This window comes from Monodon monoceros, unplaced genomic scaffold (assembly GCF_005190385.1).
Source record: "Monodon monoceros isolate NGI ecotype Baffin Bay Population unplaced genomic scaffold, NGI_Narwhal_1 Super_Scaffold_14, whole genome shotgun sequence".
Classification (NCBI taxonomy): domain Eukaryota; kingdom Metazoa; phylum Chordata; class Mammalia; order Artiodactyla; family Monodontidae; genus Monodon; species Monodon monoceros.
In genome coordinates, this window is record NW_021703770.1 from 35,480,633 (window position 1) to 35,504,065 (window position 23,433).

Genomic DNA, 23,433 nt, shown 5'->3' on the forward strand with positions numbered 1-23,433 from the left:
TTTGAGCTTAAATGTGACACCAGTGTTGGTATGTTGAACATTTGTTTCCCTGATCATGTTTCCCTTGAGCCTAGTGTCTTGAAAGAGTTTTCACTTTTTCTTTTTCCTCCTTGGTTTGATTCTGCTAGTAAAGTTTTTAGTCAACATTGTCAAATTTTCATGGTTAAAATGTTTTTCCAAATGCATTCATATGTGAATTCAAATATATTATTTTTCTGTACTCTTTTTTCGTACTATGTTTATGGACTCATTTGGGGAGGTTGTATGGAATCAGAAATAAGAATGAGCAATGCCTGAGTTTTATAGATTAAAACAACTAGGTCCTACATTATGTTTCTCATTTATCAAAAGTCTTAGGGAACTTTAAATCATTTAATCTAACATATGTCATCTTTTGTAGTTAATGGTTGGTTAATGTTTAAATAAATGTAAGGTATTTAATGAGGTAATACAGATGGATGTAAAGGAAAACTTGCCAATTATCGTGAACCCTTGTGATAAAAAGATGATTAAGACAGAATCCCTGCCTTCAGATAATACAGTCAATGATAAAATATATACAAAAACACATTTTTTTCAAAGCAGAAGATAATATGTATCATAATGCCTTGAGCCTTTAGTTTACAGCTGGGTTTCTCAACCTCAGCACTACTAACGTTTTAGGCTGGATAATTCTTCATCCTACGGGGCTGTCCTATGTGTTGTAAGGTGTTCAGCAGCATCCCTTTTGGCCTTTACCCAGTAGATGCCAGTAGCACACTTTGCCCCAGTTATGACTACCAAAAATGACTTCAAACACTGTCAAATCTCCCCTGGGAGGCAAAATTGCCTCCGGTTGAGAACCCCTGGTTTAGAATAAAGAGAGATTACTCTAGCTGGGAAGCTCAGAGAGAATTTTCTACAGCAGAGGTACCATTTGAATCAGTTCTGACAGCTGAATAGGACAGGCATGGGCCACATCCAAGCATTTGGAGAAAGACATACAGAGGGAATAACACGAGAAGTGTTGACAAAGGTACAAAAAAAGTAAGGCAAGTTTCTATGTAATACTGTACTACAACCACTGCCAATGAGGATTAGGGAAAAAATTAAGGCAAGTCATAACTATAGAAAGGGAAGAAACAGAAATATCAATAGGTGCCAATGATTTGATTTTATACTTAGAAAACCCGACCAACTAAACGTTGCTAAAAGCAGTATACTAGCTCGACATCAAAGGATATAAATTAAACTCACTCTCAAGGGTTCAAATCTGTATTCAACTTCTGCTATCAACTGTGTGGCCAACGTATTACTTAACTTCTCTAAGCCTCAGTTTGCTGACAAATATAGACGACTGTTTTGGGGGGAGGGGGTTGTTTGTTTTTTAATCTTTGGCACGCGGCACGCAGCATGCGGGATCTTAGTTCCCCAACCAGGGATGGAAGCCGCGCCCCTGCAGTGGAAGCGTGGAATCTTAACCACTGGACGGCCAGGGAAGTCCCTAGAAGACTGTTTTAAGGGTCACATTGGATAATTGATACATGCACTTTGAGAAATGTAAAGCCCTGTTAATAAAATTGGCATTATTTCTGTGATCAACTTCATTACCAAGAGGTAATACTAAAACATAAGAAATAGGAAACACACACACATACACACATAAAAAAAACACAAACAAAAACCTCTATTAGGGCTTCCCTGGTGGCGCAGTGGTTGAGAGTCCGCCTGCCGATGCAGGGGACACGGATTCGTGCCCCGGTCCGGGAAGATCCCACATGCCGCGAAGCGGCTGGGCCCGTGAGCCATGGCTGCTGAGCCTGCGCGTCCGGAGCCTGTGCTCCGCAACAGGAGAGGCCACAACAGTGAGAGGCCCGCGTACCGCAAAAAACAAACAAACAAAAAAAACCCTCTATTAATTCTTTGATTCTTTGCTAATTTCTCTTACTTTAATAACAGTCAACATTTATCAAATATTTACCCCTTTCAGGTACTGTGTTTTACATGAACCACCTCATTTAAATGTAGGAACAATCCATTTATAGAACTGATACTTAGGTTAAATAACTTAACCAAGGTCAAATAATTAGTCAGTGGTGGACCAGTGTTCTAATAATGGCAGCCTGATTTAACTATAGCATAATGGGTGAGGGTAAGTCTCTAGTGTCAGAGAGCTATGTGACCTTTGCTAAGTTACTTAGTCTCTTTAAGCCTCATTTCCTCAACCTTAAAATGAAGTATTACCTATCTCATAGGATTAAATGAGTTCATGTATGTAAATCTCTGAGAACGGGGTCTGTCATGTAATAAGTCCTCAATAATGTCAGCTATTATTATCCTTATTACTAACACCACCACCCACCACTACTGGTTCATGAGAGGAAACCTTGACTAGGATATTCTAACGAACTTTAGCAATCCAGGTGACATTTCGCACAACTCTGGCTGAGTTTTTTTAGCCTTTTAACTTAATGCTTTTTGAGCAGGGATATGTCTGATGTCACATTTGTTTCATACTGTAATTAAAAGTGATCAATTCTTGACTTGAAACTAGAGTCACAGGAATAAGAAAGGATTTAGTCACCGATTCCATACCCGTGCTTCCAAACAGCAATATCATACGATTATCATGATCTAAGATGTAATAACCCATTTCATGCTTGGGGAAGGACTTTTCCCCAACCGTACTCAGTAATGTGTTAAGTCACCTGTATTTTCTTTGGGCCTGTATTGCTGTTGCCTTGAGAAATTTTGGCTTTTTCCGTTAAAAGCTAAAAATGCTTTTTTTTCTTTACAGGGACCAAAATCAAACAGGGAAAAGAGTAGTTAATGGCATTTTTTGAAAGATTAACGTATAAGCATGCTAAAAACTAAATCGTCAAAATGTGCAAAAGAAAATCATTTACTTTTCCCTGCTTCAAGCAAATGAAAGTTTGTTTTTCATGATGGAACAAATGAAGATTTTTTTGGACCATGTGGAAACAAGCTGAATTAATTTATTGCCAAATGTTGCTCTGTGGCTATGAAGCATTTCAGCACTAGCCTCAAAAAATGACCTCACAAAAGCTATGTCTGAAAGGAATCGCCAACTATTATTAACTCAATGACAGGCTTTGGACTGTGCTCTGATTCTTAGTGGATTAATAATTTTAAATTATTTTAATGATTATTTTTCCTCTAAAAAGCACCAAATTTCTCTCCCCTTCAAGCAGCCAGAACTATAGTATTTTCCCCCTCTTCGCCCTTAGTCATCAAAAATCCTGAATCTAATAGTCTGTGAGATCCTAGTTGATTTAATCCAGATAGCGTCATCATAAAAAGAAAAATTATAGTCAGTTCATCAGCACTCTCCAAAGACCAGTAACTTGATTATTTCAAGTCACCTATAAATGGTTTCCCCAGATAGAACGTCAAGAGATTAATAGTGAGACAAAAACCACCTCCTTCCTTCCTACTCCCACACCAGAGGTCAGCTTGGTTTGAAGCCAGTATCTAGAATGCAGATCTAGCCAAACGAACCATCATTTCTGGTTGAGAGGACAGATTGGCTATTTGGTCTTAAAACTGCCTCAAGAAAGGTAGACTTTCTGATGCTAGATTCAGAACCATTTGGATTCACTATATTATTGAGACTTCCCAATCCAGGGCTCCTTCAGGATTTAGCTGCCTTCAGCCTAGGGAATCTGGAAAGATTGTACTGAGGGGAAGGCATCCTTTGTTGTTAAGAGGTCCAGTTTATGCTGTGACTCCTGGTAACCCACAAAAGCAATAGCTGGACCCCCATTGATCAGGAGGCATATTGCAGGCTCCAAGAGAACCAGCCAGCAGTGTTGGTTGACATCAGGTTAGCTGAATTTTTAAAACTCTTATGGCTACCAGAAGTCAGGTCAAGCCAGATTCCAGAAGCTAGCTAAAAGGCGGTTAACACTAGCTGGCATTGAGCCGGAGAGTGGGGACAAAATTAAAGGAGATTTCAGGTTTTACTTAAGGAGAAGGGTGGGCTGGGAAATCAGATGTCAGTTGAGGAAGAACTGTGCAAGTAGACCCTAGAATCCAAGGCTTGCACAGGTGAGGAACTCAGCAGGTTGGAGATGCCGGTGAACAGAAGCATAAGGAGAAGCCTGATTCTAGGCTGTTTTCCCTTCCACCACTTTTATATTTCAACTTCAGTCCACAAGTATCTATAGGAGACTTTTGCAACAGAACTTCAGTAGCCTCTTGAAACAGAGGCTGCATTCTCACAGCTGGATCCAGTTAAATGTCAGGCATTTCTCAGAGTATAAAACATTCCTCAAAACACTACTTCAGGATGATATAAATGGTCAAATATGTTTAGAAAATATTACAGCCATATCCTCCCGAAGGAGATTCACAATGAACACTAACACACTGAGGATCTCAGGGGTCTTCCAGTAAAAGAACCATTTAACTTGGTTTAACTCACCTCTTTCCAAATAGATTTGACTTGAGACCTTTTTTGGTGGAGGGTCCATCTTATGAAACTGGGTTCTAGGGAACACCAGTTTGGAGATGCTGTTCTAAAGGAACCTCAGGGCCAGTCAGGGACCCCAGGGACCACTGCCAGGAGGAGTCAGTTCCTTCTATCCCCAGTGGGAATGCTTCATCCAGCCTCAGGTTATGGTCAGTACAACTCCTGGGTGCCACTCACTGAGACTACAATGTGAAGGACAGCCGTGAGTTGTCCGTTCGTCAGCTCTGGTCCATTGTGCATACAAGAGGTAGAAGAGTGTAATCACTGAGAATAAGTTACCTAGGTTCCAATCCAAGCTCTCCACTTAGCTAGAAAATCCCAGTCAAGAGAGTTATTCCTTCTGTGACTCAATTTTCTCCTATGTCGAATGTGGCTAGTAATACTTTAACAGTATCCAATGTTATATATTATATAATACATAATATACATATAGTATATGTTAGTATAGTAACATGGTGGTATAGTTATTTTTTGCAGGCTTTTTTGTAAGAATTATTATATGTGTATAAAGCATTTAGAATTGTGCTAAGTATTAGCTATTACTATTTTAGTTTTTATTATCATCACATTTCTGTATGACGGTGATCATAATATAACTCTCATGTCAGCCACAATTGTCTATGAAATCTATAGTTTTAAGACCATCACTTAAAAAGAATGATACTTGGGCGTCCCTGGTGGCGCAGTGGTTGAGAGTCCGCCTGCCGATGCAGGGGACACGGGTTCGTGCCCCGGTCCGGGAAGATCCCACATGCCGCGGAGCGGCTGGGCCCGTGAGCCATGGCCGCTGAGCCTGCGCGTCCGGAGCCTGTGCTCCGCAACGGGAGAGGCCACAGCAGTGAGAGGCCCGCGTACCGCAAAAAAAAAAAAAAAAGAATGATACCTTCCTTTGCCCTCCCAGGATACCTAGTCTATCTACTATAAAGAGCAGGGATGAGTTTGTTTCCCTGCTTTGTACATATGACAAGTTTATAGGAAGAGATTTTATTAATACTTTGTACTGTATCAAGCTAAATCTGAAACTCCCATCAGATCATTATAGACTTTTATGTGACTTGAGTCATATTTGATGAGAAAATGTATTTGCTGCAGGTCTGGGCATGAGGGTAGTAGATGAGGTCACATCCCTGTATCGTGGGTCGTGTCCAGCATCCTATGGTTGACCCCCACCTGCAGCTTACCCACTGCTGCCCGACTGCTCCACCTTTGGTCCCCTCCAATAGCCAGCTCTTGGTGCTTTGTGTGCCAGTTCCCTGAGGCTAGTAGTGGGTAGCAAACATAGTGCTGGTAGTGTTTCTTCTTCCCTGTGTTCTCTCAGTTATGTCCTTTGCTTTCTTTTGCCTTCTTTTAAGACCAGTGGAGAGAAGTCTTCACTAGGCAGTCAGGAGATGCCAGCCAAGTCCTTCCTATCCTGCCCTTCTATTCTCAAATTGAGTTGTTAACCCTGTAGAGACAGCCCCAGGGACAGTCCCTAGTCATCCCTAAACTACAATATTAGAGATACAAGTTTGGATTAAGTTTGAAGCTTGACTCAGATGGTCTTTGACCCTTGGCAGTCAGCATCCTAAGTTGGATCTGTCCCAGGGTCTTTTGTCACATCAGGTCTCCAGATGAGCTTTCAAACATATTCAGCTCCCCAGACTGGCCTCTTGCAGAGCCAGATTCCTGGAGTCTAGCAGGTATGATAAGTTAATTTGTACCTAGAAATGAGGACACTGCATCACAGAGGGATAAACAACTTGCCTGGGCCCTTCCAGCTAACGGTAGCAGTGAAATTTGAAGTCTGTGGAGCTGGTCTCAGCTTGGATTAGACTTCTCCTATCCAGGTCTTGACCTGACAGTTAACCATTTCCCTGGGCCAAGGGCATGTCAAGTGCTGCTTTCTTTCCTTTAGGATCTTATACTTCCAGAGTACTCCTTTGGTCAAATGGGCCAACAAAAGGTAAACTAGCAAGTTTTCTAAGTCAGAAATCTGCGCCTTTCAAAAGAGGGAATATTTGTGGCTTTATTGAAATAAAAATAACAGGAACTGATGTTTCATGCCGCTTTTAGAAAAAGGTGGGATGCAAATATGTTTTACAGAAATTTAGTGAAGGACTTGCTAATGGCTACCTTCGACACTTTTAAACAGTTAACGTTAATGTGCACATGACTCATGAAGCAGAGAGTAAATCACACAGAAAAATAAAAATGACACCAAAGAAACAAGAAAATGACAGGTAGCAGCTATCCAGAACTGCCTTTGTAAATGTCGGAAGCTGCTGAAATTAAAATTATTAAGCAGAAAGAATGTATGACCTCCTGAGCTGCCACGGAGTTACTCACTAGTCTTGCAGTGACATGAGGTACAGATGAGATAATACACGTGAAAAAGTACTTTGAAAGGATAATTGGAAAACCGTCAGTCATTTTATTTGTTTTTAAGGAGTTTTGGAATGCAGTGAAGATCTACATTGGTGGAAATGGGCACAGTATGCAAATGTGGAAGCAGATGTGAAACAGGGAGGGATGTGTCAGGATGTGAAACAGAGACCATATTGGAAATAACACTGCCTCCACAAAATGGAATACTATGCAGACTCTGAAAGAATGAGGCCGCCCGACATAAAATGATGTGCAACATTCTCCAAAGATGTTCTGTTAATTAGAAAAAAGTAAGATACAGAAAAGTGTGTATAATATGCTATTATCATTTGCATAAAAAACCAAAACACATGCACTCTCACACACACCTGCCTAAAACATCTCTGAAAAGAAAACCTCAAGAACCAGCAGCAGTAGCTAACTTTGAGGAAGGGACCTAGTGAGCCCCAAGGGTGTGAGAGAGATTTAACTTTTCACTGATCCCTCTTGTGTGGCTTTAGAATTTTTTACCATACGCGTGTGTTACCCATTCAAAACTAAATGTTCTAAAAAGGAAATTTAATTGACACTAGATACAGTTAGATGAGATAAAGAAATGACTGGCAGAGGAACTCAGTATAGATAAGAAATCTGGATTTCACAAAAGTAAATTGGAAGTCTCTGAGACTTTGAAATTGTATTCAATGCGTTTATTCTACTTTACTATACCAAGTTTAGAAAAGTGTTTTTTTAAATCCCTTCTTCCTAGAAATGTAATATTGAACAATTATAAGATCTTTTTTTTTTTTTCTACATCTTTACTGGAGTATAATTGCTTTACAATGGTGAGTTAGTTTCTGCTTTATAACAAAGTGAATCAGTTATACATATACATATGTTCCTATATCTCTTCCCTCTTGCATCTCCTTCCCTCCCACCCTCTCTATCCCACCCCTTTAGGTGGTCACAAAGCACAGAGCTGATCTCCCTGTGCTATGCGGCTACTTCCCACTAGCTATCTGTTTTACGTTTGGTAGTGTATATATGTCCATGCCACTCTCTCACTTTGTCACAGCTTACCCTTCCCCCTCCCCATATCCTCAAGTCCATTCTCTAGTAGGTCTGTGTCTTTATTCCTGCCTTACCCCTAGGTTCTTCATGACTTTTTTTTTTCTTAACTTCCATATATATGTGTTAGCATACGGTATTTGTCTTTCTCTTTCTGACTTACTTAACTCTGTATGACAGACTCTAGGTCCATCCACCTCATTACAAATAGCTCAATTTCTTTTCTTTTTATGGCTGAGTAATATTCCATTGTATATATGTGCCACATCTTCTTTATCCATTCATCCGATGATGGACACTTAGGTTGTTTCCATGTCCTGGCTATTGTAAATAGAGCTGCAATGAACATTGTGGTACATGACTCTTTTTGAATTATGGTTTTCTCAGGGTATATGCCCAGTGGTGGGATTGCTGTGTCATATGGTAGTTCTATTTTTAGTTTTTTAAGGAACCTCCATACTGTTCTCCATAGTGGCTGTACCAATTCACATTCCCACAAACAGTGCAAGAGTGTTCCCTTTTCTCCACACCCTCTCCAGCATTTATTGTTTCTAGATTTTTTGATGATGTCCATTCTGACTGGTGTGATATGATATCTCATTGTAGTTTTGATTTGCATTTCTCTAATGATTAATGATGTTGGGCATTCTTTCATGTGTTTGTTGGCAGCCCGTATATCTTCTTTGGAGAAATGTCTGTTTAGGTCTTCTGCCCATTTTTGGATTGGGTTGTTTGGTTTTTTGTTATTGAGCTGCATGAGCTGCTTGTAAATTTGGGAGATTAATCCTTTGTCTGTTGCTTCATTTGCAAATATTATCTCCCATTCTGAGGGTTGTCTTTTGGTCTTGTTTATGGTTTCCTTTGCTGTTCAAAAGCTTTTAAGTTTCATTAGGTCCCATTTGTTTATTTCTGTTTTTATTTCCATTTCTCTAGGAGGTGGGTTGAAAAGGATCTTGCTGTGATTTATATCATAGAGTGTTCTGCCTATGTTTTCCTCTAAGAGTTTGATAGTTTCTGGCCTTACATTTAGGTCTTTAATCCATGTTGAGCTTATTTTTGTGTATGGTGTTAGGGAGTGATCTAATCTCATACTTTTACATGTACCTGTCCAGTTTTCCCAGCACCACTTATTGAAGAGGCTGTCCTTTCTCCACTGTACATTCCTGCCTCCTTTATCAAAGATAAGGTGACCATATGTGCATGGGTTTATCTCTGGGCATTCTATCCTGTTCCATTGATCTGTATTTCTGTTTTTGTGCCAGTACCATGCTCTCTTTGATTACTGTAGCTTTGTACTATAGTCTGAAGTCAGGGAGCCTGATTCCTCCAGCTCCATTTTTCGTTCTCAAGATTGCTTTGGCTATTTGGGGTCTTTTGTGTTTCCATACAAATGGTGAAATTTTTTGTTCTAGTTCTGTGAAAAATGCCAGTGGTAGTTTGATAGGGATTGCACTGAATCTGTAGATTGCTTTGGGTAGTAGAGTCATTTTCACAATGTTGATTCTTCCAATCCAAGAACATGGTATATCTCTCCATCTATTTGTATCATCTTTAATTTCTTTCATCAGTGTTTTATAGTTTTCTGCATACAGGTCTTTTGTCTCCTTACGTAGGTTTATTCATAGATATTTTATTCTTTTTGTTGCAATGGTAAATGGGAGTGTTTTCTTGATTTCACTTTCAGATTTTTTATCATTCGTGTATAGGAATGCCAGAGATTTCTGTGCATTAATTTTGTATCCTGCTACTTTACCAAATTCATTGATTAGCTCTAGTAGTTTTCTGGTAGCATCTGTAGGATTCTCTATGTATAGTATCGTGTCATCTGCAAACAGTGACAGCTTTACTTCTTTTCTGATTTGGATTCCTTTTATTTCCTTTTCTTCTCTGACTGCTGTGGCTAAAACTTCCAAAACTATGTTGAATAAGAGTGGTGAGAGTGAGCAACCTTGTCTTTTTCCTGATCTTAGTGGAAATGCTTTCAGTTTTTCACCATTGAGGACGATGTTGGCTGTGGGTTTGTCATATATGGCCTTTATTATGTTGAGGAAAGTTCCCTCTATGCCTACTTTCTGGAGGGTTTTTTTTATCATAAATGGGTGTTGAATTCTGTCGAAAGCTTTCTCTGCATCTATTGAGATGACCATATGGTTTTTCTCCCTCGATTTGTTAATGTGGTGTATCACATTGATTGATTTGGGTATATTGAAGAATCCTTGCATTCCTGGAATAAATCCCACTTGATCATGGTGTATGATCCTCTTAATGTGCTGTTGGATTCTGTTTGCTAGTATTTTGTTGAGGATTTTTGCATCTATGTTCATTAGTGATATTGGCCTGTAGTTTTCTTTCTCTGTGACATCCTTGTCTGGTTTTGGTATCAGGGTGATGGTGGCCTCATAGAATGAGTTTGGGAGTGTTCCTCCCTCTGCCATATTTTGGAAGAGTTTGAGAAGGATAGGTGTTAGCTCTTCTCTAAATTCTTTTTTTTTTTTCCTAAGAAAGGACAGAGCTGACCAATAATTTTTTCCAGGTTCTTATGTATGGTGTTTATTATTTTCCTTTCATTGAAATGCTTAATAATGTATATTGTTTTCTTTTTAAAAATTCTCATTAGAAAATAGCTTTTAAAATTGTGTATATGATTTCTGTCTTCAAAAGTATTACAGTATAAATTGTTGCATTAGAGTAAGCTTATTTTATAGGTCCTACAATACCATGAATAGCTATTGTCCAGCTTGTGTAGAAAATCAAATGAATTCTCAGAAACTAGAGTTCAAAACTCTAAGTCATTTGGTTAAGAGCAACAGGAAATTGATGTCTTCAAATTGTGAGATTTTATAGACACACCAAATTGTTTCAGGTTGGAGTGAATGCTGGTTGTAAATTATATACACAACAATGCTGACCTCAATGGTGAAACAGGTTGAATTATGTTTTCATGTGTGCTATCCGAAAAATGCTACATAAACCAGTTTTTCTCAGGCTGCTAATTATTAATAAATAAGCAGTTTTCCATGTTATTTGGAAAGGCAAGTCCCCTTCTTCTGTGGCCACTCCTCCCCCACACATTCCCTTCCTCCATTATTACAGTATAAGTAATGTTAAGGTGATGACAGTAACACATTCCTACATAGGTTTATTATGTGGTATTTTACCAAGCTATCCCTGGAATTCTAGACTTTAAATTGGATCAAATAAGTCTTACAGCAGAGTCATCTTTCACCTTCGTTATTTCTGCTAAAAGGACTCCAATAAATGGCAATGATCAAGGTATTCATTTACCAGAGTTTCAAAGTGTAAAATACCTAAGTTTGTGTGTGTAAAGGACCCAAAGATGACTAGGTGCAGAGTAGATCATCATCAGGTGATGGATTTCCACACTCTCTGGGCTCTGCCATCTAGATCTAGATGGATCTAGCTTCATCGTGCACTTACTGGTCCATGTGGAAACAAACAGCCAGGTTGGATGTGTTTTCATGTCTCCATATGCATGCGTTCTGATCTTCCCCATCTTTGAGGAAAGCTTCTCTGAAGAAGCCAGGATTCATCTGGAACAACACAGAAAAATCAGAATTTATGTCCTACCACATCCATTCCCTAGCCCTTATCCCCCTTTAAAGGTAATGCCGTCGGGTGAATGCATGATGCTATCTGGGGATGGTTTGATGAATCGTATTTTAATAGACATGGACCTTTACGAGTAATGCTTAGTCTATAGGTAATGTTTACATAAACAAAAAGGCTTAAAATGTCCCTTTTCAACTTGTTTGTCTTTTCAATTTTATTTAAAGGTATGACACTGGCATTTGCAGGAACATATTTATTGGTGAACTTTGCTCCAAATATAACTCAGGATATCTCTGCAAGAACAGTACAGTATTCCTTTGTTGGCTGGCAATTCATGACCTACGGGGTAAGAATTCTAAAAATTTTACTGTTACAGAGGCAATATTATCTAGACCACTGGTACACGCAGATGCTGGAAAACTAATATAATCTTTTCTTCTCAGCATTAATATCTCATTAAAATGTAAATATATTTGACCAGTACTAAAGTATTTCAAACACTAAATAAAAGCACCCCCATTTCCCTGGCATTCTGTCCTTGGGGGTGACCTATCACTGGAACAATTTCCACAATTTAATGGAATTTAATCCGGCAAATTCCAGAGCAACATATTTTAGGACAATTCAGAGTAAAAACAAACAAACAAAAAAACTCTTTTCCCAGGTCAAAGGAAAGTACCTGAAGACACATTTTACTTCACTGAATTTTATCCAAGATAGGTATTCCCTTCAAGAAAGCTTTCTTTGAGACCAATGCAGTAGCCTGTCTTAGGAGAAGCAAACAGCGGGTAGGACAATACTGAGAGATGTGTAAAATAGAGAACAGAATGAGCTGATGTAGAAATTGGAAGCCACTAATTGGGATATTTTATTTGATGCAATGGCTGTATCCGGTGGGTATAGAGCAGTGGTCCCCAAACTTTTTGGCACCAGGGACCCGTTTCATGGAAGACAATTTTTCCACGGAGGGGGGGTGGGGGTGTGGTTCAGGCAGTAATGTGAGTGATGGGGAGCGATGGGGAGCGGCAGATGAACCTTCGCTCGCTCTCGCGCCGCTTACCTCCTGCTGTGCAGACAGGTAGAGGTCTGAGGCCCGCGGGTTGGGGACCCCTGGTACAGAGAATGTGATTGAAATGGTTGGTATGTAACTTGTTACAGAAGTCAGTTTAGATTGGAGAATAAAAATATTCTAGGAAGGGCAGGCAGTAAGAAGAAAACTGGGATTGTCTAAATGAGCATTTAACCAAGAACCGAATTGGTAAAATATCAAGAGTTGTGAATTCAATAAAAATAATCAAAGCACACAGAGTCAAACATTTTTAGGGTTAGAAGTGACCTCAAAAAACTATCTGGTCCAGTGCTCTGCCATTGAAACAGGTAAAATACTATGATCCTGCTGTATACCTATTATTTAAACGTGTGACATTGGCATTTGCAGAGACATGGCGAGCTTTGCCCTCAGTGTGATGTAACTCAGGATATTACAGCAGGAACTGCATGGTATTACACTATGGTGTGGCCCTTCCTAGTCGTATGACAAGAATCCTATATATTTTACCATTTCTGATATACAATTCTGACCACTGGGACACAAGTGTTTATAGGGCTTTTCTTTTTATAGTCTCTCACTGTACTTCTTTCTCTTACTCAACAGAGACACTCTGTTTAAAAACATTCCTCACACTCCACACCCCCTTTAATAATCTATCCTATTTCCCTTCTAAACACCACCAAAGATTTATTCCCCTCCACTTTCTCAGCTCCTGGTCACTCCTCACTCGTCCTAAGCCAGCCCCCTCCCCACGAATTACCAAGTGGAATTCCCTTTTTTGGTCCTGATTCTTGTTGAGCCTTGTGCAGCACTTCCTGATGGTCCACTCTCTTCTCCTTGCATCTCTCTCTTCCCGGGCTTCCTTGGTTTGTTTTCCCTGTTTCTCTTCCTCCTCTCTGATCAGTCCATCCCAGGCTCTTGGTAGGTAACTCCTCTTCTGCCATCCACTCTTTATCTATTTGTGCTACAAACTCGTCCAGGGTTTTCTAGGGTGATCTCATTGCCCACTCCACCACCATCATTCTTTAGAAAGACTTCCAAATCCAGAGCTGCATCTCCTTCCCAGATCTCTTCTAAGCTGCAAAGCTGTGTTCTCATCTGTCTACTCATTACTCGTCCCTGCTTGGATGTTCCATAGATTTTGCAAAAGTAACATCTCAGAAACTGAACTCAATATCTTTTCCCCTAAACTCCCTCCTCTCTTAAATTGAAAGGTTCCCCTTACCCCTGCCCTCCATCAAACTTTAGGATTGGTCTTCCCAATTCAGAGTAGGTTTCCTCAGGTCCGTCATACTTTGTGTCTCCCCCTCCCCTATTTTATCTTCCTACTTGTCCACCATACCCAGTCCTTTAACTATTAAGGCTTTCATCAATCAAATCTAAGCACTAGAAGGGCTCATTGAGCATGTCATGGTAGTCTAGACTTGATGTCCTACCAACACATTATTATTCTTTGCCTACAAGCAAAACAAATTCTTCATCCGGTAAGAAAAGGGTCACAGAGTCTATGACCAGAAAATTAAAAGCCTGAGCTGAATCCTTTGGAGATTAAAGACGCATCAAGACTTATTTCCTGGAATAAACAGCACTGTTTGATGATGATGTATGTTATATCATTTTAACACCATAGAAAACATTTTAAAAGAACAAAACTACCTTTTTAAACCTTATAGTTCCACGAAAAAAGTACTATGAAATTAATTGCATTTTTCCACTTTCCAAAGTTAGCTCTTTATTCATTCATTTATTCACAATCCATTCAACTTATTAGCCACCTAGAATACAGAGGAGAATCCCTGAAGCAGGAATTTTATAGTCCTGGGAGAGACCCATATTCCTGTAAAATAATGAAAGTATATTTGAAAGTAAGTGTTGCCAAAAATGTAAATAATTCCAGATATTTATAAGATAGCATAAAATAAACCTTTAATAAAGTCACATTTGGATAGCACTATTGGCATTAGACTCTTAGGGGAATAGATCTATATTATCTTAGTTTATCTCAGTTTGGAATTTAATCCATTATATGTTGCATCTCTAAAGACTCTAGAAGTTATCAATTACATACTAAGATCTTGAGCTGAAGTTTGGTTTAAATCTGTTAAACATCTACATAATTAATATTTAATCCTTCAACGTGGCAGAGTCTGTGCTTTTTCTGCAAACCATAATTGCAAAGATCATAATTACGGTAATTAAGACGATTCTTTGAAGTATGTTCATCTAACAGTTTTTGTATTACACCAAGTATAAATGCAACACCTGAACTGCCTTTTGGGACTGATCAAATAACTAATAAAATGAATAAAAATATTTTAAGTCTGAATAAATTTTACATATCTCAAAAGGGGATTGTAAAGTCATATTACGGACTAGTTAATAGCATCTCCTTGTATCATGTGTTGACCTGTCCCAGGTCAATATCCATTTTCCCTTTAAGGCTTACATGAAGTCAGAGCCTTAGAAACAAGGCCCGGGAGCCTACCCTCTGAGCTGGGACTCTTTTGGGCAGGAAGAGGATTTGAGGAGCCTGGTGTCTACTGGCCAGAGAGGAATGAGGTGTCCTTTGCTCACCCACTAAAACAGACTTTCCCACCTGCTGTTTGCCAAAAAGCAAAGAGCAATCGAGTTTGCAAGGTCAAACTAGCTTGGAGAGATGCTATAAAACATACGTGGCCCCCTGAGAAATTCATCTTCTCCATCAGCAAGTTAAAAACTAGAAGTCCTTTAGGAAAGAGACAGGCTTAACCTTGTGAATCCTGCCCTGCCCAGGCTTATATGACCACGAGGCCTTTTTCCTGAAGGGCCTTTCGTTGAGTAGCAGCTATTAATGCCTCTGCAGAACCCGCATGAGGGAACGTGGCTCTGAGCCTCAGTTAATTCGTGTTCTTTGGCAGGCTTGACTGTGGCTGTTTTGCCCACCCAGATTTCCCCATAGACTATTCAGATGGAAACCTCTCTTGTGAACATAGAATCCTTCACAAAATAATCTGCATGGCGCTCATTTCCTCTCCACGAGACCAAAAATTAAATCAGCCGAAGCAGGGACCCAGCCTGTCGATTGGTGTAATTCTCTACCCCGAAGCAGATTATTAAGTTGGCCTTTCTGGCAAAAGCTGCTTCAACAACCCACCAGCAGGTGTTAAAACCTGAAGGGAGAAAACTATGTGTGTACAAAGCCTGCATGTCTGTTGCACGAGGTTCATCTGCTTTGTTGTCTGAATGGAAGTAGCCACTCGCAGGTCTGCGCTAGGATACACTTTGCGGCCGCAGTAGCCAACCTCACCGAGCAGTCTGAGCCCTATGCCCACTCCGACCACGGTCTGTCCTTCATCTGCGCAACAGCCCTAGACATTGGCAGATGGAGAAACTGAGTTAGGGAGGTTCAGTAACTTGTCCAAGGTCGCTTAAATACTAAGTGGCAGAGCCAGAATTCAAAACCGGGTCATCCACTTCTGGGGTGCACACTCCAGTTCATTTCCCCACACAGCTCTCCAAGCAGAATTAATACAAGCTGACCTCCGAGTATCAGACCTTTGTCCATGCTTGGCCTCAGAGAGAACCTTTGCAGAGCTCATTTCTTTTGGACAAGGCAGCTATATCAAAGGCTATACTTTCAGAAAGAACTCGGTGAGAGAAAAAGAGGTGAACACAGGCTCAGATTCTGGTAGTAAGACTAGGGTTTCCAGTGATGAAATTTTGTGTATCTCTTTTGTCACATCATCCCATGGACTGCCAGTGCCCTTTTTACCACTGAAAACAGGATGATGCGTGCCTTTAAATCAAATTGGAGAATGAATCCAGAAAACCCAGAATAATTCAGAAAACTCATCCTGAAAATTCTGTTCCTCTGGAAAGACTTCAGGTACCCAAACCTGAATTAGTTTCCTATTGTTTCCATAACAAATTGTCACAAACTTAGTGGCTTAAAACAACACAAATTAATTTTCTTACAGTTTTGAAGGTCAGAAGTCCAACACAGGTCTCATGGACTAAACTCAAGGTATTGGCAGAGCTGTATTCCTTGAGAGCGCCCTTGGGGAGAATCTGTTTCCTTGCCGTTTCCAGCTTCTAGAGGCAGCCAGCATTCCTTGACTTGGGTCTTTCTCATGTTACATCTCTCTTTGACCACAGCTGGGAAGGTTCTCTGCTTTTAAGGACCCTTGTGACTACACTGGGCCCACTCGGATAATCCAGGATAATCTCCGCATCTCAGGGTCCATAGCCTTAATCACATCTGCAAAGCCCCTTTGCTGTGTAAAGTAACATACACACAAGTTCCAGAGTTTAGGACGTGGACATCTTGGGATGGGAGGGGGGGCATAATTCTGCCTTCCAGAGCTGTACCACTTAACCCTTCTGAGCCTTGGTTTCCCCATCTGTAAAATGAGGACAGTAATAGTGCCCACCTCCTGAGGTTGTTGTGAGGATTCAATGAATTAGTACAAGTAAAGCATGTGGCAAGCATGCACTAGGTGCTGTTATTATTTCTGGCCTCTGAGATCGCAATCAGCAAAGCAGCCTCTTCCTGGGTCGCAACAACCTGCAGAGGTCACAGCTTCTTTGATATTGATTTTTTCAGAGAGGAGAGAAAATGTTACTAGAAAAGAAAAAATTAACATTAACTCATGCTGCTTGAATATTTTATTCCCGGGAGCTCCGTGATCTCTTGCCACAGGACAGAACCCAGGGCAACTGCAGTCATTCTGTGAATAATAGGAACTCATGTTTTATAGATCTGAAGCCACAGAGATAGAGTTTGTAAAAAAAGTCATACATGATTTTCAAAACTTATAACTACCATCATCCCCCCAAAACATGTTAATAATTGGCATGCTAACAGATTTAGCTAACATGCTCTGTACCTTAGTGCAGGAAAAGCTTTCTTCCCTCCAGCCACAAATAACAGTGGTCCCGAAAGCTGCTGGGAGCTGTCTGTAATTGTATCACGTGAGAAATGGACAACTGTGGTGGAGGGGAGACCAAGCCGAGAGGGATGTTTCGGTTTCGATGGCAGCTTTCAGGAAAGCAAATAGATAGGAGTTGAATAGCTTTTGTAGCATGACTTGATTAAATTAAAGGTCTGGCAAATAAGTGCTATAAGGAAGAGTTAAAACGATTGGTTTAATTTGCCAGGAAAAGAAAAGACTAAGGGATGAGTTAATCTTCCATATTAGATGAAAAGGTTTTTAAATGAGGAAGATATGGTCCTGCTGCTTTCCATGACCACAGAGGATTAAAGGGAGAACAGCCCTGAAAGTAGTGAAGTCCCTAACTCTAGTCATTTTTAAGAAAAAAATTAATGCTGGTGTTTTCACTTGTCCAATGTAAACATTCATATTTATGAGTTCAGTCCAGAGATACTGTCTCTTTGGGGGGGGAGAAAAAAAAAGCTATGCTTCAGGTTAACTATAAAAAAGAAAAAAAAGCTAAAACAAAAATAAAATTGAGAACTCAAAATTATACTAATTCTCTTAAAGGTAGGAAAATTTTAGACATTCAGTCAATTAATACTTATTGAACACTCAATTTATTAGACATTAGGCTTGTTTTTTGGCAAGTGGTTCATAATAAATTTGAGGTGTAATTTACTCATTAATTCGAAAAATACTTATTGAGTGACCAACTGTATTTCAGGCACTGGAGGCAGAAAAGGTCCCTGTTCTCATAGAGCAGATGTGCTAGTGGGAAACAGACAAGAAACACATAACCACACGAACAGGTCATGATAAAATACTCTACAGTAGCCACCTGAAGTCGGGGTTGTGATAGGATGACTGGGTGGCTCTGTGAGATCAGAACGATCTGGGAAGATCTCTCTGGGGAGCTGAGTGACTAGGAGTCATTGTACAAACAATAGCTCAGGGAAAGAGCATTCCAGGCAGGGCAAACTCTTAGTGCAAAGGTCCCAAAGCTGAGCAATCTGAGGACCCCAAAGGACTCAGCGGGGTGGCAGGGGTTGGCGGGGAGGGGTAGGCCATTTGTGGCTGGTGCAGGTTGGACCATCCAGGAGACAGCCGTACAAGATGATGAGGTCCCAGAAGTTAACTGGGGCTTTGTAATCCAGGAGGGAGTGTGGAGCTTATTCTTAACGTGCTGGGACGTTTAAGCAAAGGGATGACTAGATCTAATTTCTATTTTTACTACATGTATCATCCTGGATGAATCTCATAAACATAATGCACAGTGATAAAAAAGCAAGCGAGTGAAAGCAAGTATAATTCCACTTGTATAAAGAACAAGTGTGCAAAAATAAACGGCGTCATTTGGGGATACGTAGAAAGGTGATAAAGTATAAAGAAAATGAATGGTAAACACAAAACTCAATGTAGCGGTTCCTGGGGAGGTTGCAGGAGGAGGGGAGTGCAATTGGGAACGAGAGACTTCACAGGGATTGATGGGTTCTGTTTCTCAGGTTGAGTAGAGGGCACAATGGTAGTTGTCACATTACTGTAAATACCTGATATGTATATTCATATATACTCTCTATGAATGAAATATTTCATTATCCAAATCGTTTTTTGTTTTTTGTTTTTTTTTGTGGTACGCAGGCCTCTGACTGTTGTGGCCTCTCCCGTTGTGGAGCACAGGCTCTGGACACGCAGGCTCAGCGGCCATGGCTCACGGGCCCAGCCGCTCCGCGGCATGTGGGATCTTCCCGGTCCAGGGCACGAACCCGTATCCCCTGCATCGGCAAGCGGACTCTCAACCACTGTGCCACCAGGGAAGCCCCCAAACTGTATTTTTAAATGACTCCTCTTGCTGCTGAATGTCTGGATTGTAAAGAGGCAAGAGTCAAATCAGAGACAAAGTAGAAGCTGTTGCACTAGTCAGAGCGGGTGGCGAGGAATGAGGGAAAAGGAGGAGTTTTCAGCTTGTGCAGCAGGGCATGTGGTGATGCCATCTTCCGATGGGGTGGAGGCCCGGGAGGAACAGGTAGGGAAGGTAGGCCACCAAGAATTAAGTGTTGGGGACTTCCCTGGTGGCGCAGTGGTTAAGAATCCGCCTGCCAATGCAGGGGACACAGGTTCAATCCCTGGTCCAGGAAGATCCCACATGCCACGGAGCAACTAAGCCCGTGGCCACAACTACTGAAGCCTGTGCACCTAGAGCCTGTGCTGCACAACAAGAGAAGCCACCACGATGAGAAGCCCGTGCACCGCAAGGAAGAGTAGCCCCCACTCACCAAAAGTAGAGAAAGCCCACGTGCAGCAATGAAGACCCAACGCAGCCAAAAAATAAATAAATAAAGAGTTAAGTGTTGGGACTTCCCTGGCAGTCCAGTGTTTAAGACTCTGTGCTTCCACTGCAGGGGACACAGGTTCGATCCCTGGTCGGGGAACTAATATCCTGCATACCACACAATGCGGCCAAAAACAAAAAAAGAGTTAAGTGTTGCCCATATTCGTGTGTTATGGCTGTTAAACATGCATGTCAGACTTCCCTGGTGGCACAGTGGTTAAGAGCCTGCCAATGCAAGGGACACAGGTTTGAGCCCTGGTCCGGGAAGATCCCACATGCTGTGGAATAACTAAGCCTGTGTGCCACAACTACTAAGCCTGTGCTCTAGAGCCCGTGAGCCACAACTACTGAGCCCGCATGCCACAACTACTGAAGCCTGCGTGCCTAGAGCCCATGCTCCGCAACAAGAGAAGACACCACAAAGAGAAGCCCATGCACCACAACTAGAGAAAGCCCATGCGCAGCAAAGACCCAACGCAGCCAAAAAAAAAAAAAAAAAAAAAAGCATGTGAAAATGTCTGGTAGACAACTGGATAAATGAGACTGGAGTTGGGAGGTCAGGACTGGAGATCTAGATTTGGGCATCATTGCCATGTAATTGATGTTAGAACTCTGGGTCTGGATCACTAAGGCTCCTTATGCTGTTCTCATATATTTATAATTGTCCTTAGGAGCTCCAGTCATCCTCAACCCTCATATGATAGTTGTTGCAAAATCAAAAAAAGAAGTGTGCCATTCTGAAGACTTCGTATAGAATAATTTACACTTTACTCTTTTTCATCTTTTTCATTTCTAGATTTTAGAAATACTAATTTTCTGCATTCTCCTATACTTCCATAAAAGGAAAGGAATGAAACACATTGTGATTCTGCTAACCCTGGTGGCACTTCTAGGTAAGGATATTTTTTTGTTTTCTAATTATCTAATGTAGCCATGCTAAGTCCTAAAAGAGTTTCAAGGAAAATATTTGAGCATTCTATTTTTTCTCATTGTTTCTCCCTTTCAATTCTGATCTATAGAAACTGAGTCTCAGTTACACAAATTATACTTTGCATGTCCATTGCTGCAATTGATATATGTTTAATTTTTAATAGATTTAAGGATTTTTACTTCTTGATAATTTTATTTGCTCTCTGACAATTTGGGGGTTTTCTTCTTAGTAAATAATTGAAGAATATTAAAAGAGAAACAAATGAATAAACCCAAATGAAACTTTTGTATCAGAAGTTATCTAGGCCTATCCTATTTACATTTAGAAAAAAAAAAACTTTAAAACATGGCTAATATGAAACAAATGTAAGCAGTATGATTTTTCTTGAATACACTTCTTTCATTCATTATTTAACTACCCGTTTCCTTTTTCTCCAGAGGCACCTTATAAGATTTGAACACTGATGCTTACATAAGCCCTCTCTCTCTCTCTCTCTCTCTCTCTCTATATATATATATATATATATACATATATATATATATATATTTTTTTTTTTTTTTCCTGTACGCGGGCCTCCCACTGTTGTGGCCTCTCCCGTTGCGGAGCACAGGTTCCGGACGCACAGGCTCAGCGGCCATGGCTCACGGGCCCAGCTGCTCCGCGGCATGTGGGATCCTCCCGGACTGGAGCACGAACCCGTGTCCCCTGCATCGGCAGGCGGACTCTCAACCACTGCACCACCAGGGAAGCCCAGCCCTCTATATCTTTTTAAATCACTAGGAGATCTCACTAATCATTTGGGAAATTCCCTTTTCAAAAATTTATTGATAATTCTTTCTTTGCCTAAGATGACCCATCCATCACATGTTGTTAACTCTAACTTTGTACATTGTATTTATACCTTTGAGGCAGCTGCAGCTTCCATGTTCATGAGGTGCTGGAGGTTTCATTTCTTCATTTCATCAACTCTCCTTTGAATTGGAAGAGTTGCATTTGTGATAGTTACTTATAGAAACAAATTTACTCTAGAACATGTTCAGGTATGTGGTTAATCAAAAGAACAGAAAAGAAACTTTATATTTTTTTCTTCCAAATTACCAGGTAGGGAGAACAAAAGCAAACTAAGAGAAAAGATGCACATTATGTAGGAAAATATTGAAAATAAAGGAAATTTTAAATAGGAAAGTAAGATAACAGAATTAAGACCATACATATCAGCTTTGATCATAAATGTAAATGGGGTAAGTTTACCAAGTGAAAAAGAAAGATTTCCAAATTGTACTTGAGAAAAATTCCCGTATTGATTTTGAAAAAGATTCTGAAATTGGATTCAGCCAGTTTCCTCTGGTTCAGCTCTATAAGGGTTATTGAAACATCACCCTTTCTGACTGGCTTCTGCTGGTTGTGAAATATTTTGACTTCATACATCAATTTCATCTAAACAAGGTAACTCAGATTGAAAGTAAAAGAAAGCAGAAGGTCATTATATTACCATCTAAGTTAAAATCAAGGCAGAAGCAGTAAATGCAACAGAGGATCCTGGAGGCTCCCCTATTAGTATTTAGCTGCTAATCAGGGTAGGACTGGGGCTTGGAAGGAGGCGGCATCAGGGGACAGGGGCCCTCAGTAGACTGGGCAGCAGCTATTTCAGAAACTACATTAGCATAAATATAAGAGGAGTAGGAGACTTCTCTTAGCTCATGGAAATAAGGAGACAGAAAAATCTGTAAAATTAGAGAAACTGAATGCTTAATTTTGATCTGGCAGCTCTAAGGTTGAACTCTAAATCCAGAAAGCAGAGAATACACCTTCTTTCAAGTGCCTGTGTAACATTTACAAAAGCTGATCTTATAATTGGCCACAAAGAAATTTTTGATAAATTCCAGGAAGTTGAAATAGTACAGACCACATTTTCAGATCACAGTGAAATAAAAACAGAAAATAATAACAAAAATAGAACCACTAAAACCGTACCACCTGGGAATGTTAAACACTATGCTTAAACTGCAGCTGGGCCAAAGCAGAAACCACCATTTCATCACAGCATATATTTCTTAAATTATTATGAAAACACTTAATATTAAACCTATAGTTTATGACTAATGCTGTATTCAGAAGGAAATTCATTGCTTTAAATGTAAGTCAATTAAGTACCCAACTCAAGAAGTTAGGGGAAAAAAGCACAGAAATAAAGCTGAGGCAAGCAGAAAGGAACAATTAGTAAAGATAAAGGCAAAAATTAATGAAATAGAAGGCAGAAAAGCAATGGATCGATAAATAAACCCAAGAATCAGTTCTGAGGAAGAACTAGGAATAAACTGAGAAGGCTGACTTTTAAACATGGGTCAGCATAATTCATGCTGGGCAAAAATCGTACTGTTAAAATGATGACAGTAATACATGTCTACTGCTGAGAATTAAGAAAACAGAGAAAGACAAAAAGAAGCTATAAAATATAAAATATTTTAATATAAAAATTCATATAATTGAGCACTGCCGCATGATATTACGGGAGTGTGTCTGGTCCTCTGTAGAAGATAGTTTACCAATAGATTTCAGAAGAACAGTGGCTGTCAACACAGTAATTGCCCTTTAGGTGATTTTCCTACAGAAATTGGCAGAATGATATACAAAGATTTGTATTCAAGGATATTCATCACAGTTTCATTTTTAATACCAAAAAAATGGATGCAATCAAAATATCTAAGAGTAAGGAGTTCCCAAAAGGCATTCCCATTCATACAAAGGCTTACTCTC

The 23,433-nt window shown here is 40.1% G+C and overlaps 1 protein-coding gene across 1 annotated transcript in view; it reads left to right on the forward strand.

The window, feature by feature from the left end:
- Positions 1-23,433, forward strand: part of NIPAL2 (NIPA like domain containing 2) — a 73,012-nt gene that overhangs the window by 37,912 nt on the left and 11,667 nt on the right. Inside the window, exons 5-6 of the mRNA XM_029223195.1 lie at positions 11,677-11,798; positions 20,542-20,638. Coding sequence (XP_029079028.1) covers positions 11,677-11,798; positions 20,542-20,638 — 219 coding nt within the window. The remainder of the gene's footprint in view (positions 1-11,676; positions 11,799-20,541; positions 20,639-23,433) is intronic.